We start from the raw sequence: 16,266 nt of genomic DNA on the forward strand, positions 1-16,266 counted from the left end.
TGTCTCTGGTGACTTTTCTCATCCTGGCGGTGAAATGCATCAGGGGCAGCAGAAGCAGCGGGAGCTGCTGCATGAGAAGGAGCGACTGTGATGATTACAAGAACCCCAACAGAAACCTGCAGATTCAGCTCAACACTGATGGACCTATAAAATACGTGGAGGTCCTGGGAGGAGACATGATGTCTCAGAGTCAGTCCTTCAGGTCCTGCATGTCTCCCATGTCAGAGTACAGTGATTTCACATTGATCAAACCCAGCAGCACCACAGACTTTAAAGAAGTTATCAGTGTTCTGGACGCGTCTTTACCCGACAGCACCTGGACCTTTGAGAGTCAGCAGGTGAGCGAAAATAAAGAGCAACTATAGTTTACAGTGTACTGGCTCGCTTCCGGGTATTTTTTTATATTCTGTTCCGTAGTGCTCATTTTGAGATTACGCGTCATGGATTTTACTTTAAGTTCTGTTTAGTCTATTTTTGAGGAAATGGCTTAAATTAAAATATAATCTAAAAACATTTTACCTAGAGTGAAATTTATAATAATCCCCACAAATAATACATAAAAATGAATTAACACCACACAATGTGTCACTCTAATTGCATATTTTAGAGCAAATGTTTTTAAAAAAGATATTCTTTCATTGTTGTTTCTACTTTTCCCATTTTAATAATTCTGACTCGATCAAGTTTTGAATACATTAATCCAAATTGTTATATATTTTTAGTTTTTCTTCTCTTTTCCTCATTTAAAGTAATCGGATTCTATGAGATACAATTGCTAAATACTGTTCACTTCATTTATATTTTGCTTTTCAGTTGTCGTTCTCACAAACTTAAACTGGCATTTTAAAATAATAATTTTAAGAATGAGCTTTGCTGCTTTTTTTCACATGATCCTGATTAAGTCCGGATAAAAAGGAAAGTTATTGTCAATCAAAAAGTTTTTGGGGGGGAAACTACGCCCCCACGCGGAAGCAGAGCGCGCAGCTTTCTGTTTCATTTGTTTGACATTAGTTTGACGGCGCTGAGACAAATCTGACAGGAGGTAAATGTCCTTCATTTACTTAAATGCCCATTGTTGTGCAAAGTGTACCTTTGCATATCCTTGCTGCGTTTTCCTTTCTGTTCCATCTTCCTGAAACTTTAAAGTTTTGTTTTCTACTCGCCTGTGAAGGAGAAGTCACTGTAAAGTTTGGTGAGGGTGTTGGAAGTGTGACAGCGCTGCTCCAGCTTTGTCTTCCAATGAGAGGGCAGGCTTCTGTGGTCTCTCCCCGCCCACGGAGAGAGTGAGGCGGAGGAGACAGAGCAGAGTTTTAGTGGAGCCAGGGACAACTTTTGAGTTTTCTCCGTGATTTTCTTTTCTCTCTCTCTCTCTTTCTGTTTAACGTCGGCAGCCATGACCATATCAAAGCTTTCCATCGCTTTGCTTTTAGAGTGGAAATGTTTACATCGAGCCGTGTAGGCTCGTTTTAACACTTCGCTATGGATACGTGACGGTGAAAGAAGTTAGAAAGTTTCCCGATCCTGGGAGCGCAGCACAATGGACTCCAGGCAGAGGAAGCGCTCCGGAGGAGGGACGCTGTGGAGGATTTACCTCTATCTAGCCTGCGTGTGCTCAGCGTCCGCTGAGCTCAGATATTCCGTATCAGAGGAACTAAGTCCGGGCTCGGTGGTCGGAAACATCGCGAAAGATCTGAGCTACACGGCTCAGAGAATCGTCCAGAGGAAGTTACGGGTGGTCTCCGAGTCGGCGGTGGAGTATTTCGAGGTGAAACAGGCAACTGGTGATTTAATTATTAAACAAAAAATCGACAGGGAGCAACTGTGCGAGCTGAGTTCAACATGCTCGCAACAAATTCAAATTATGCTGGAGGAGCCACTGGAGATCCACCGCGTCATGGTGGACATCCTGGACGTGAACGACAACGCGCCGCAGTTTTCAACCAGCAACATTTCCCTGGAGGTATCGGAGGCGGCCGCGCCGGGCACGCGGTTCCGCTTAGAAAGCGCACACGATCCAGACGTGGGCACCAACTCCTTACGCACTTACCATGTGGCTACAAATGACTTTTTTACACTGAATGTGCAGACTAAGAGTGACGGCAGCAAGTTTCCAGAACTTGTCGTGGATAAACCTCTGGACAGAGAAACACGGGCCTCATTTCGCCTGTTGCTCACTGCCGTGGACGGGGGGCAGCCGGAGAAGTCCGGCTCGACACTTTTGCTCATTAAAATTCTGGATGTAAATGACAATGCTCCGGTCTTTGCCGAGACGGTGACGAAGGTGACGCTGTCGGAAAACGTCGCACAGGGCACTTTAGTTACGAAATTAAATGCGACTGACGCTGACTCTGGCAGCAACGGTGAAATATCATTCCTGTTTAGTAAATACACACCAGAACGTGTTCTCCAGCTTTTCACTGTGGACTCTAAGAGCGGGGAGATCCGCGTGAAGGGGGATGTCGACTACGAGAAGGCCGCATCTTATCACATCACAGTGCAGGCCAGAGATGGGGGATACCCTGCCATGGAGGGTTCCTGTAACGTCATAGTGGACATCATCGATGTGAATGACAATGCCCCAGAGGTGACACTGATGTCACCGACCAGCTCCATCAGAGAAGACTCGCCTCCAGAGAAAGTGATTGCTGTCATAACTGCTAAAGACCTGGACTCTGGAGACAATGGAAAGGTTACATTAACCATTCCACCAGGCTTGCCATTTAAACTTGTTTTAGCCTTCGATGGCCATTATAGTTTGAAAACCGCTGGCAGCCTGGACCGAGAAACTGTCCCAGAGTACACAGTGGTCATCAAGGCGACTGATGCTGGCTCCCCACCTCTCTCATCTCAGAAAACCTTTGTAGTGAAGCTCTTGGATGTAAATGACAATGCTCCATCTTTCTCCCAGCCTTCATACTCTGTGGACATCCCTGAGAACAATTCCCCAAGCTCTCCGATCGCTGCTGTTTCTGCCACAGACTCCGATCTGGGTGAGAATGCTCGGATCTCCTATGCCATCCTTCCCAGCATGGTCCAAGATTCGCCTATTTCTTCTTATGTGTACATTAGCCCTGAAACTGGCCACATATACAGCATGCGCTCCCTTGACCATGAGAAGCTCAATGCCTTTTGCATTCAGGTGCAGGCCCGGGACGCAGGGGAACCCCCACGGGCAACAAACGTCACTGTCCATGTCTTTGTTGTGGATGTGAATGACAACTCGCCAGTGATTGTTTATCCCTCCTACCCAAAAGACAAAAGACTGCAGCTCACTGTACCCCCATCTGCTGGCCCGGGCCACGTCATAAATAAACTGGTGGCGGTGGATGCAGACAGCGGGCACAATGCGTGGTTGTTTTACTCAATCGCTCCTGGACCAAATGTTGGCATGTTCTGTATCGGGGCCCACACCGGGGAGCTCCGCACAGCCCGCAAATGGGCCGAAGAGGAAGAGGGCTCTACTTATGACATAACGGTCATCATCCAGGACAATGGTGACCCACCGAGATCCAGCTCGGTGAACATCACCGTAACTGTGGATGAGAAAGCCACAGCCATTGATGTTCCAGTGAACACTCGACACAACCACTTCTACCACCACAACGGAATGTCTAACATCACTTTATATCTCATAATCTCTCTTGCATGTGTGTCGGGTGTAGCTTTCATCACATTTATGGTCCTCATGGTGCGATGCCTAAGGCACCGTGACTCAGGGCTGGGAGACTCTGAATGCTGCTGCTATGGCCGCCACAGGTCCAGCCGCTACCATCAGAGGCCCAGCAAAGACCTGCACCTGCAGCTCAACACTGACGGACCCATACGATACATGGAGGTGGTGGGAGGGCCCCAGGAGCCACACACACGCACCTATCGGCCCTGCTACTCCACTATATCTAGTCGAAGTGACTTTGTATTTATGAAGACACCCATGCTGAGTCATAACAACACGCTCAACATGACGCTCAGCAGGAAGAACCTCATGAACTCAGCCATTGAGGTGAGAGGAAGCCATCCACAGTTGGGATAAGAGCATTACTGAGTTTTATTGTAGATCATTCCATTTTAAATGTCTTTTAAACATCTCCAAAAGCAATTTTCATTTAGTTTGTTCATTTTGAATTACGGCAGTACAGCAAAATGCGTCTTTGCTGGATTTTATGCGAGTGTCACTTTAGTTTGAAAATTTTCTTTGTATTGTGAGAGGATTTTTGAGGTTCCCCTAATCTACACAGCTACTTTGTTTGAAGTGGACTTGTTGAATATTTTTATCTAACTTACTACTATCACTGGCTTGAATCTATTTAAATAGCGGAGAGCTTTCTGCATAGACAAAAAGGAGAACGATGAAGGCAAATGAAGATGACGGAAGCTAGTTCAGCAAAGGGTCAAATAGAAAAGTAAAGGGGGAAACATTAGTGTTTGTAACAGATGGGGAGGAGAAGACATCCAGATGAAATGGGTCTTGCAGAGTCCACTCAGTGGAGTGGAGACAGAGAGAAACAGGATGACAGAAGGACGGATGGTGGGGGTGAAGAGGAAAATGGCCAGATAGGTGGAAGTAACGGCCAAAGAATAAAGCAGTCACTAAAAACAGGAATTTGTGGGGTCACTGGCCCGACCCTGACTTCCTGTTGTCCTCTGAACTTCTGCTGATTGGTTCCAGGAATCAGCAGCACATGTGAAGCAGCTCATGCTCCGTCTATCCTGTGCAGTCATTACTGTTCCTAGAGCTTTTTTTTTTCTTTTTTTAAAAACCTTTTCAACATTTTTTTTGTCTCCTGTTTGCATGTATAGTATTCTTCCTTTTCATGCAAGTTTGTTAAGACTAATCTGAGTTGTGTTGTACCCGAGGCCAGGAGGATGCCATCTGTCTCCCTGCTCTAGTGACACGTGTGGAATGAGGACAGCAGAGGAAAAGAGATGAAGGGACAGAAAAACTGAAAAGGAAGCTTGGCTTTAAGCACGTGTGCCACAGTGACAGAAGGCGCAGGCCTTAATGGCTTTAGAGCAGTCGTCCTTAGTAGAGGTGTTTATGTGCATGAGTAGTCCTGTGGTTGTGTATAATTTTAGCAGGACCCTGGGGGCCGTAGTGCCTTCCCACTGCTCCTCTTTGTGTCGCTTATTAATCCACAGTGTTTGGTTTTGGCACAGTTTGTTTGATAATGTGTGCGTTTTAAGGGGTCAGAGGCCTATATTAGTATTGACTAATGTTGTATGTTTGGTTTACGTGAAGCTGCTTTAGTTAATTTTTTTCAGTTTAGTTTACTCATCTTTCTCACAATCTAAACTTTCTCATGGCTGACTGGAAATAATCTTGGTTGACTCTGAGCATGGGTCAAACTCAATTAAACTGAAAAATAGTAAAACTCAAACTTTGATTTTTTTTGTTTCAGCCATTGTTGTTTTTTCATTTATTACTGTACAAAAGATGCCCTCTTATAAAACTTTGCAAGCTATTAAATGTTGAAATAATAGTAGAACAATGCTGGTAGTTCTTGTATTTGGCATGATTATGGTTGCATTTAGTGAATATAATCACAAATCCCAACATGTATCTCATAAATCTCACATTTATGTTGTGCTTGAATCAACACAATTGCTTCACGTCTAGAAACTGAGTGTGTTGTACATGCATATGTTTCTCTTTCCAGATGTTGAACAGAATGGATTGAGCTGTTTGTATGTCGGTTCATACAAACAGAACAACTGTCTGGAGAAGTTGTTTTGCATGGGTCACACTCACATGCTCACCCACTTGCTAGACAGCTTTCAGGTGTGTCGTGTCCTCATGATTTAACTTAAACCAGCTAAATCCAGCTCGACACACGGTAGTCCTCAAATAGCATTAAGGTGCAACACGGTCAGGTTGTAATTAACCTAGAGATGCCTCTGAGCTCTTTGACTCGAGTGAAAGATGTACAGAAAAAGACAGATGACTTCAAGGTTAGTTCGATTGTCTGTTAAGTGAGAATCTTGGTCCACAGAGCTCTGTGAGTCTTGCTCTGAACTGAGTGCTTGTGTCCTATTTATCCAACCTTTAGACACAGACCTTTATGCAAATTAATGTGCTTTTCTTTTAGATGAGATGAGATGTAGATTTCTCAGATAATCCTTTGAAGCCTTGAAATCTGTGCTGCCGCACTGGTAGCTTGTTGAAAAAATAGTGCAACGAAGGAAAGTTTTCAAGTTACTAATGAAAACATACTGAAATAATCTTTTATGTGCCAAATAGAATAGAAATGCATCGTTTTGAATTTTGCACACCTACATGCAAAAACACAGAAAAGCATAATGCATGGAGAGACATACAGTTAAAACAGAGTGTAGTATCCCAGCACGATATACATTTGGTTTGATCAAAGCTAAAAACTGACAAATATTTTTTCTGAGTGAGTGTGCTTTCTGTCCCACTGGTCTGTGCTCATCTTTTACTCTTCCTACAACTCAGACAGACTCTCATACCCACGCATATTTGCAAATGTTTTGGTTTTTTTTTAGCTTCTTTGCATGGACCCAGTCCTGTTATAGGTATTCTATTTGTAATATTAATAATTGCTTGAGGATAGTGCCACATACGTCCTCATCTGTGCACCTTTATCATTTTTAACATTCCTCAAAATACACAAAATCATTTTTAAAAAAAAGTTGACATGAACTTGGTTCACTTTATTCTATAAGCATTTCAAGGCACTTTTTAATTGAACGACCATTGATTCTATGAATCATTTTCCATTCGCTTACACATTTATTTACTATATCCTCTTTTTGGTCATGATGTTCAAAAGTTTTATATTGTTTCCCTTCTGTGTAGGAATGTTTTGCTGGATTCCGTGTTTGTTTTTGCCCTGCTCCCTTGTATCTTTCCATCATTCCCTCGGGTAGGACAGTTTTTTTAATAATGCAGCACATTGGGCTGCTGGACTCTCTCTCCCGGGAGCTCTCGTGTCGATTAGGCAGTAGAGTCTGGAGCTAAGCCAGGGTTTTTTATTCACCGCATCACTGCACGCTGAGAGAGTGCAGGAGAGATGGGAAAGACATAACGACACGAGTAGAGATGGACAGGAGTGCAGTGGGCTTGAAGATATTAATAAAGAATAGCAGGGATGTATAAAGACAGTCCTTCCTCCAGGCTTAGTTTGGAACATGGATTGTTTTGATTTCTGAACACAAACTAAATGAATGTCCAAGGACTTCCTGTGTCCTTTTGCATCAACTAGAAATTATTTTCTGAGATCTTAGCTATCGAGCTATCATGTTTTTGTCTTCTGGCTGCATTGATGCTTTTTAGAGTTTCACACCTCTTTTTTTGTGTGGTTCACTGATCATGTACATTTCTTCTTGAACTACCTGTTTTTCTCCTTGTCTGTATAAACCTTGCACTACAGTGTAAATGTGCTCCTGTGCTGCAATTTGTGCCTCACAGCCTTTACAACAGCATGGCCGCCTGAACGTCAACACATTTGTAGCCATCTGTAACTCTTTGTTGAGCCTCATGTTTCCTGAATTACACAAAAGGGAACTCTTCCACAAGCACACATGCACAGATTTTATTACATGCAGATGTTTCAAGCTCAAAGTGCACACACACACACACACACAAACACACACACAAAACTGAGAAGCATTTTTGCCATTGCTGCAATGAAGTGTCCATTTCATGTTGCATCTTTTCTTCTCTCTGCAGCAAAAGCCCCCCAACAATGACTGGCGCTTCACACAAGGACAGAGACCTGGACCTAGTGGGTAAGTTAAACTGAGACACACACACTTGCATGCACGCACACAGCTAAAGTGTTAATTAATATCAGCCCCAGCGTTGATGCTCAACATGAAGATCAAAGAATAAAAACGGATGAGGAAAGTCGCCTGCAGGGGGTTGATTAAGAAGTCATGACGGCGTGAATGTCTTAGTCTGACTTGGAGCTGCATGTTAGCATCGACTTTGGTCAAATTCCACTGAAAGAGATTCTCATTCAGGAGTCTGGAGACGTGTAGCAGAATCTGCTTGTTTCCAGGCTGCCTTATAAAATGGCTGCCACAGCTTGCACTCCCCTCCCCCTCCCCTGCTGCGTCTCTCCTCCCTGCTCTCCCCGAGTCTGTGCGCCATCACTCAGTACTGCTGATGAGCGACACTGACCAGAGCTGGGGGAGTGGGGGTTGGATATCGTGTTTATCCATTTTTCTCTATCTTCATTTTCCACTGACATATATATAGCTTTTCTTAGCCTTCCTGTTAAAATGCAGCAGATCAGGTGTGAGATTTTTTTCTGTTTCATATGTACCGTTTTTTCTAAGCATGAATGTTGGTTTTAGCCCATGTTGTGTGGGCTAAAACAGTTTTTCTTGCAATGATTGCGTACAAGTTGAATAAGTCAAGTCATTTCCCTGAAACACACCACCTGAGGCAAAACTTGTATAGCTAGAAAGGCACAAGCCAGAAGAGTATTAGATTTTGACTGCACAGTCCCAAAATTGACAAAACTGAAAGAAATTTAAAGTTTATGCAACAGAACAACTTGTTTCAGAGATGTACTTTTAAATTAACCCCAGCTTCCAGCTAAATACACAGTGGTTCTTTCAGTTTGTATAACTTGTTGTGTTTTTAGTCCCCACATGCCATACGGTACACACATACGATGGACGCCGAAGAATGGGACAAGGTACCAGCTTAGACTTAGACTCTGTGCGGTCGCTTTCTGTCCTTAGCAGCGGATCGGGGTTCAGCTAAACCCATCTAATCCATCAATGGAAAAAGAGTTGGATCCTCTCCTAAGGGCAGAGAGTGACAGAAAAAACTTTAGGTAGTGCACTGCAGTCGAGTGCTGTGCTGTGTGTAGTTGTACCTAACCCATAGCTTCTGATAGCCTCCCTGAAAGTTTGATGGGGTTTGTTGTTGGTCGATGTGCAAATAGGCCACAATGCCTGCTGTGGCATAGAACAAGGACTGTGACATATTTCTGTGCAGTGTTTTTTTTTCTTTTTGTAGATTTGCTGTGCCTTGTATGTGTGCTATACATTTAGTCATTTAAGTCCAAGAGCTCCTTTTTTCCTCTCCTTCTTTGCTGCCTTTGATGTGTGTCTGTGATGTTGTAGCCCAACACCACCACATGCAGCTTTTCTCTGTGATTTATGATGAAGCAGAGGATAATAAAAATGGATGTTTCATATTTGGAGAAGTCCTCTTCCAGAGGAAACAAAAACCTGTATTAAAATATTAGTGCTGAAAAAGATGATCTGGTAAAAACATGTCCTTTGAGGTTGTGGAGGGAAATTGAGGGCCCACTTAGGACCATTCTCTGGTCAGGAAGTGATAATCCCAACAACAGGAAATGCTCAACAAACCACAGGATGTGATAAGTCTAACTAGATGTTAAATTAGCTTGAACCAAGCCTTCCTTTTTATCTCAAAATGTGTGAAGAGGCACAAAATGGTCGCCTTCACTGTGTTTTTACTCTGTCTGGCTGGCACAGGACATAGATGTTTCTCTCTGTCTCTCTGTCTCTGGCATCAAACTGAGAACCACTTTTTTGCTGCACAAACTGGTGACCTGTTCTCTGAGAAGGCCTTAGGTTTTGTGTTGGAATTCCTTTTATTTTGGCCATTTATTTTTTTTTTAATATCATGGACAGGACTAATTTATCTCTGTATATAAGGGTATTTTAGGTGGTTTGGAGGAACAAGGAAAAACTTGTTCCTGTGAACATCCCTTGTGTTTATCTCTCCAAGGTTTGAGGCACTTAAGATCATTTGATGACTTTAGAAACGAGGCTTGAAATTCTTTAAATTTGTTAGTGATGGATGACATCAAAAAAATTAGACCAACACTGTTTAAAACACCTCAGTAGTTGCGATACTGACCTCACCTCAGTTATCTTGATTTAATCTCTCATAACGTCTTCATGTGAGCATAAAACAACTCAAAATTCAGACTGCATGCAGTTCAAACCATTTTTACAGGGTCTCAATTTGCCCATCCTCAATTTATATTTCCATTTCATATCCACATGATGCTATTTTGTCTCTTCCCACTTCCATTTTCATAACTATAGATGTGACTTTGCAAAAATGTACTTAAAACCATTGTGCATCAATATATTATTTTTATTTGCAAACACAAATTGTCATAAAAACGCCCAACTCCCATGTATAATTTCACATAATTTTGTCTCAATTTTTCAAAAAGTTATATTGCATCTTACTTTAGTGTATCATTGGCCTGATACCAAATTAGGGTATGAAATGACGATGGGACAAAATGACCAGGAATATCTTAGGAATATCTTTATATAGCACAGAAAACATGATTGTGCTCAAAAACATGCTCTATGTAACTTCCTAAGAATCTATATTGATATCTCAGGTGCCTAAAGCCTTCTCAATGTGCTGTGTATACATTTTTGCTTTAGCTGTTTATTATGAACCCTTTTTTAACACATGGTCCTTGGCTAAGTGTTCTTAAGTGAAAAGTACATAAAAAAATCAATGTTCCACATATATTGGTAGTTCCTTTGCTAATAAGAAAGTCCCTTTGCTGTTCTATGATTTATTTGTCCAGCACTTCTAAAGCCGGGGTTAAACAAATCGTATGCAAATAACAGAACGTCATCTGCATAGTATTATATAATGTATGCTACCTTTAAAAAATTTAAAAAAGCTAAATATGAACACTTTATTTGCTATTTAGCAGCAGTAGTCCGAGCAGGATTAGAGTTTTGTGATCTAGTTCTCTGTTGAGTGGATGTCGGTTTGTTGCACATGTGGGGAGTTGGTTGGTGAAGGTCTGCTTTCTCCTTTGTTCACCTCACATGCAAATAAACCAGGCTTTGAAGACAAAGTTTGCCCACATGGAAATGTTCAGCGCTCAATGGGCGCCACGTGTGTCACCTTGCAGACTGCTACTTCCTTCATTAAAGAAGGAATCATTAAATATTTAGTCGGATTTACTAGAGGGCTCAGTGTTCACTGGCATACCAGTGAGTGTGGTACCGTGAATGCACCAACACACTGCTGGCTGCTGTCTGCATATGTATTTGCTCATGCCTTCACAGGTGTTTGAAATTCGCCCTGTTCTGTAAACTATACGTCCTTCTTGTTGTTCTTGCTGAGTCCACCATCAGCTGCTTTGCTTTTACATGGTAACGCACCAACTGTGAAGGCATTATGCTAAACACACAAACTGCTGAGGATTATCTACCTCTTACTTAGGTGTTCTCTGTTTTTTTTTGTTACTTTTCTTTTTACCTCTAGGGCAACTGGAGGACCTGAGGTAGCAATGGGAACTGGCCCGTGGCCCCAGCCCCCAACCGAAGCCGAGCAGCTTCAGGCACTGATGGCAGCAGCCAACGGTGAGTCTGACACCTTGTCACCAGCTGTGTTTCCGTTACTAATGTGCACAAGTATTTTGTCAATATTCTGCTAATGTAAAAAAATTTAAAAAACACAATTTTGTAATTGCGGTGTTTCCGTTAAATAATAAATTGAATTAAAGTCACACGTTGATAAGCTTGTTCACACAATACGACATTAAAAAATTGATGTAAACTGTTACATGAGATATACTCATAACTCAGAAATGCCTTTTGGCGCTCATCATCTATCAGACATCAGAGGAGATTGTTGGCGTCTTATTCAGGCATTGAAGGGAAAAGGGAGATGCTACGCATGCTGCGTTTTGGGAAAACTGTAGTCGGCAATTTTAAATATGGAGTTATGGATTCAACACATTTGAATAACACAAATTCTTATAAACTTTGCGATGCTGTGAGAGCAAACAAAAACAAACCATCATCCTCCAACTACTTCCTTTTGCCTTCTTTGTCGTTTTTGCCAGTTAACATCTGACTGTTGATCACGTGAGTCGTACGATGTGAAAAAAGTGTTTCCATTGCAGTTTTGCGAAATACATCCATTCTGAAACTTATCAAAAACTTTGTCTCAAAATTGTTCAAAGTTTCCATTAAGCCGATTTATTTTCCCAATTTCAATTGACACATTTCTGTGGCCAATGGAAACGCAGCTATTATCGTTCTCTTTTCTATCCCTTCCCTGCTGGTCTTTTTTTCTCTTCGTATGCACATGGATGCGTGGGAAGTGCTTGTTTGTGTCCCTTTCTGTTTGCTCGGACAGCATCCAGCCAGACTCGTTCATTGATAAAGCTCACTCTGTCCACACTGGAAAAAATTCCATTTTGAGGTCGTGTGGTAATAAGTATCCAAAGTCAGACAGCGGACATGAGTACCTGTAGTTGTTGTCCTTTCTGCAGTACAGTGTTGATTTTAAAAACACAACCACGATGTGTTTCTACTGCACACATCCGTAAAGTGTTTTAACATAAGCAGAGCTCCAGGGACACCCAGGAGCAATTATCATTCTAGTACTTGTTCCTATTGTACAAATGAACAGCAGATTCGCATGTAGAGTCATTACTGACCTGGCACGTATTTGATACGTCATGGAAAATATTGATCATATTCGCAGAAAACAGAGTAAGAAAACCAATCAGGAAATGTACTAAAGTCATTGTTTCCAGTGTTATTTTAACAAATCATATTTCCTTCCATTGAGAAACTCACACTCCAATCTTGGACATCACAGCGGATGTTGTGTGGATTTTATTTTCCACTGAAAGGAAAATCCAAGCTGAAGGAGAAAAATCTGATTAGATGAATATCAGCACAAGGTTGGACAGATTGAATAGTTACAGTGATCAGGGAGGAAAGGGTAAACAGCGACTGTTGAAAAACACTGAAGGTAATTTTTCCTCTCTTTGCTTAACCTTATTGTTCCATGCATTGACCGGAGCTAATTTTGTTTTTAGCATTAGTTTTGCTCTTTAAAAAGGATTTCACGAAAAATCTGAGATTTTTTTTTGTCAGCATATGTATGTTTATATGGTGTAAGAGGAGCTTCAGGATGGGGGAGGGAGCATTTGTGTTTCTGGCTCTGCAATGCAGGGGCTCTGGGAGAATTATGAGCAGAGCAGCTACGTCATGCAGCTAAAGACACAGAGCATGCCCGGTACAGAGCGGATGACACAAACAAGCATGCTTCTGCTCTTGTTGCACCGTTTCTCCTTTTGTTCAGTGGTCGGCTTTTACTTCCATTCACATCACATTGATTTAGCTTAGGTATTGCTCTTTTTTTCCTGCCATGTTTTTTTTTTTTACTCACCGCTTCTTTTAACACCGTCGCCGTATAACTTTCCAGCACTTTTAACACGTTCCACCCTTCTTCTCCTCCTCCTCCTCTGTCTTTGCCCCCCGTCATCCCCCAAACTCTTGTCTCTGTTCTCCCCAGAAGTAAGTGAGGCGACAGCCACCCTTGGGCCCGGCACCATGGGCTTGAGCACCCGCTACAGCCCCCAGTTCACCCTGCAGCACGTCCCCGACTACCGCCAGAATGTGTACATCCCCGGGAGCACGGCCACCCTCACCTCCAATCCTCAGCAGCAGCAGGCCACGGCCCAGCAGGCCACGCAGCAGGCGCTGCCTCCGCCTCAGGCCTCGGCACAGGCTGAGCCTCCAAAGGCCGCCCAGACCCCCGCCTCCAAGAAGAAGTCCACCAAGAAGGAGAAGAAGTAGATGCTGGTGGAGAGGAGGTGGAGGCAGAATGAAGTGATGAGAAACCCAACCCCCCACACCCCACCATTAGGTATCTGCTGTCACATGGACACTGTTGGTGATTCTTTGAAGATTTCCTCCGAGAATCCAAATGTGCTGGAGGTTTTAGTGTTACTAACCCATGTTGTGCTTGAAGGTCTAGTATTGTTCATGTAATCTTTGTGGGTAGATATTTTTTGGCTGGGTATGGGGGATTGCTGTTGTTTCCCCCCCCCCCCCATTATTTTCTTTAAATAAAAAAAAAAAAAATTAATGGACAAAGAGATTCAGTGTAGGAAACCTTGCTGGAATGACAAGGCTACCCACAGCGATGTATTCAGAGATGAAAAGTTAATGTCTTTCATGTTGGATTTATTGTGTACTTTCCGAAAGTGGAAAGCCGGCTATTGTAAAGTACGCTAGTTGCCATTCATTATATTCCTCTGTAGGGTCAGCCGTAAAGCATAAGGCTGCTATTTGACCGGTATTACAGACTCTTGCATGCTCATTAAGGTTCAAACCACATAATCTAGTTTAGAGTTGCAAACTATGCATTGCAAAAGCAAAGAGGGGAACATTCCGAATCCTTGTTCCTCCCTCCAATCGCAGGTCAACGTAATGCACATGTAGTGTTTACTTGACAGAAAACGAGAATAACTTTTGTAATCATAGTTTTAAGAAGAAAAAAAAAAATCTGATATTTTCTATGATCTGAGCATGCACCCGCAGGGGTCGGCAGGCACGTACTCAGATCTGTCCTGGTTATCTGTATAAAACCACAGGATGAGTGCAGACATGTCCTGCTTCCCCCTCCAGCCCTCCCACTTGCACCCGGCTAGTGTCCTTCCTTCACCCCCAATTTGAGCCAAACTATGAGAAATGCACTGTTCGTATGCTGAAGAAGAGACTGAGTTGGGGTTGTAATCACTTCAAACATGTAGATGTGGTAAACTTAAGTGCTTAGGAGTTTCTAGACACTTTGTAAGCCTCTAGGGCACTTTCTTGAGGTGCTGAAAAGAAATTTCTTGATGTGTTTTCTTTCCTTTTTTTTCCTTTTGGGAGATATTGATTCAATAGCATAAAAAGGGGTTTGTTTTAAGATACGTTGCCATACATCTGTCTGTCAAGCTAAAACTGCATGAAAAAGAGGGCAGCTCGCAGGCTGGGTCAAAGGGGAGCAAAAGGAGATCGGTGAGAGCTAAACCGATTGAGGTGGGGTACAACCTTTGGCTCTACCCACTGAATGTACAGAGGAACCAGTGCTGGCCTGCCCGCCCTTTTTAATTTTCTCCAATGCACTGACCCTGATAGAGGTCAACGGAGCCAAGCACAGTCAGACCTGTTGGTGAGGAGACTCCTCTTTGAGACATCTTCTCCATTTTTGAAAACAGCGGCAAACACGACCCTCTCCGCCTCTCACCTGTCTGCGTCTGCTCCCCCCCTCGTTCTGCGAGGCTCCTACCCCGCTGTAAATAAACACGAGTCCGGTTGACAGTGTGAGCCAAGTATTTGTACAGCAGGGACCTTCTCCAACTGTTCCCGCTCAACAAGGCGCGGCTTACTACTGGAATGTGTTTGCATTTTGTTTTTCAAGAAAACTAAAAACCACAGCTTAAAAAAAAAACAACAAAAAAACCCCACAAAAAATGTATCAAGAATAATCAAAACGTTTGACATGTTCTTCAACAGTTTGTGTTGCAATGTAGTAACTGAGCACCATTGAAGCCAACTAACTTTTCAGTGTAAATAAATGACTTAAAGATAACTTTAGATGAGTAAAAAAACAAAGTGACACACGTAGACTAGTTAACTTGTGGTATGTGTTGCGCATATTTTTGTGTTTATTTTTCTCTTTACTACCCTTTATCACCCTGTAAAGAAATGAGACAAAAAAAAAATATGGACGTCTTTCTATCCTTCTGTAACCTCTTAATGTTACTTTGCGGTGATTTTTCTCTTGTGCATTTGTGAAATAATGCCTCTCATTCTCTTTCTGTCCATATGAACAAATGATTATAAATATTATATATGTGTAAGTCCGTCCGCTGCTGAATTAATACTACTCTATCCTGCTGTATTATCTTTCTTATAAAACGCTTTGCCCTTTCCCCACGCTACACCCCTGTGTTACTCTCTTATTTTTATGCTAATATTTATATTTCTGTTTTATTTTCTCTTGGACACTGACATTTCAAATAAAAGAAATCATTTGAAAAACCTTAAATGTACGTTGCTTGTTTTAATTCTGTTCACAGTAAATGTAGATTAACGAATTCAAAGTAGGATTTGCTTCTGTGACATTTAGCAGCTTTAATGCAACAGTGCAGGGAAGTAACTCTATATATCTGTTTTTATAATTTTATGAAAGACAAATGGAATCAAACCAAAATGAAAGGGTTTAACACAACTTAACCAAGCATTTATTCCCTGAAACCCAATAGCCTCGAATTGTTGAGGTGATTTCAAAGAAACTGAATATGAACCACTAAATCCACAAAAAAAACATAGAAAAACAGAGCAAAGAGTCTGGATGTCTTATAATAGCTGTAATTATGAAAGTGTAATGTTCTTGGATTTCCTTTTGGGCTTCTGAATGTTAATTTATCATTATTCCATTTTATTTGTTGCTTTCACTCTGTGACCCAGAGTGTCTCACAGAAAGAC

The 16,266-nt window shown here is 42.2% G+C and overlaps 1 protein-coding gene across 37 annotated transcripts in view; it reads left to right on the forward strand.

The window, feature by feature from the left end:
- LOC129362980 (protocadherin gamma-C5-like) overlaps positions 1-15,826 on the forward strand; it is a 237,344-nt gene extending 221,518 nt beyond the window's left edge. For 17 of the 37 annotated variants that reach the window (XM_055034853.1, XM_055034852.1, XM_055034845.1 and 14 more), the window contains exons 2-5: positions 7,688-7,746; positions 8,610-8,663; positions 11,252-11,349; positions 13,301-15,826. In XM_055034853.1, the coding sequence (XP_054890828.1) occupies positions 7,688-7,746; positions 8,610-8,663; positions 11,252-11,349; positions 13,301-13,584 (495 nt within the window). In that variant the 3' untranslated portion in view covers positions 13,585-15,826. Of the gene's footprint in view, positions 1-1,285; positions 4,001-7,687; positions 7,747-8,609; positions 8,664-11,251; positions 11,350-13,300 lie in introns of those variants that run through there. The other 20 variants (XM_055034868.1, XM_055034869.1, XM_055034861.1 and 17 more) reach the window with 4 other exon arrangements.
- Positions 15,827-16,266: the final 440 nt, after the last annotated feature.

This window comes from Poeciliopsis prolifica, unplaced genomic scaffold, assembly GCF_027474105.1.
Source record: "Poeciliopsis prolifica strain line A6 unplaced genomic scaffold, Auburn_PproV2 SCAFFOLD009, whole genome shotgun sequence".
Classification (NCBI taxonomy): domain Eukaryota; kingdom Metazoa; phylum Chordata; class Actinopteri; order Cyprinodontiformes; family Poeciliidae; genus Poeciliopsis; species Poeciliopsis prolifica.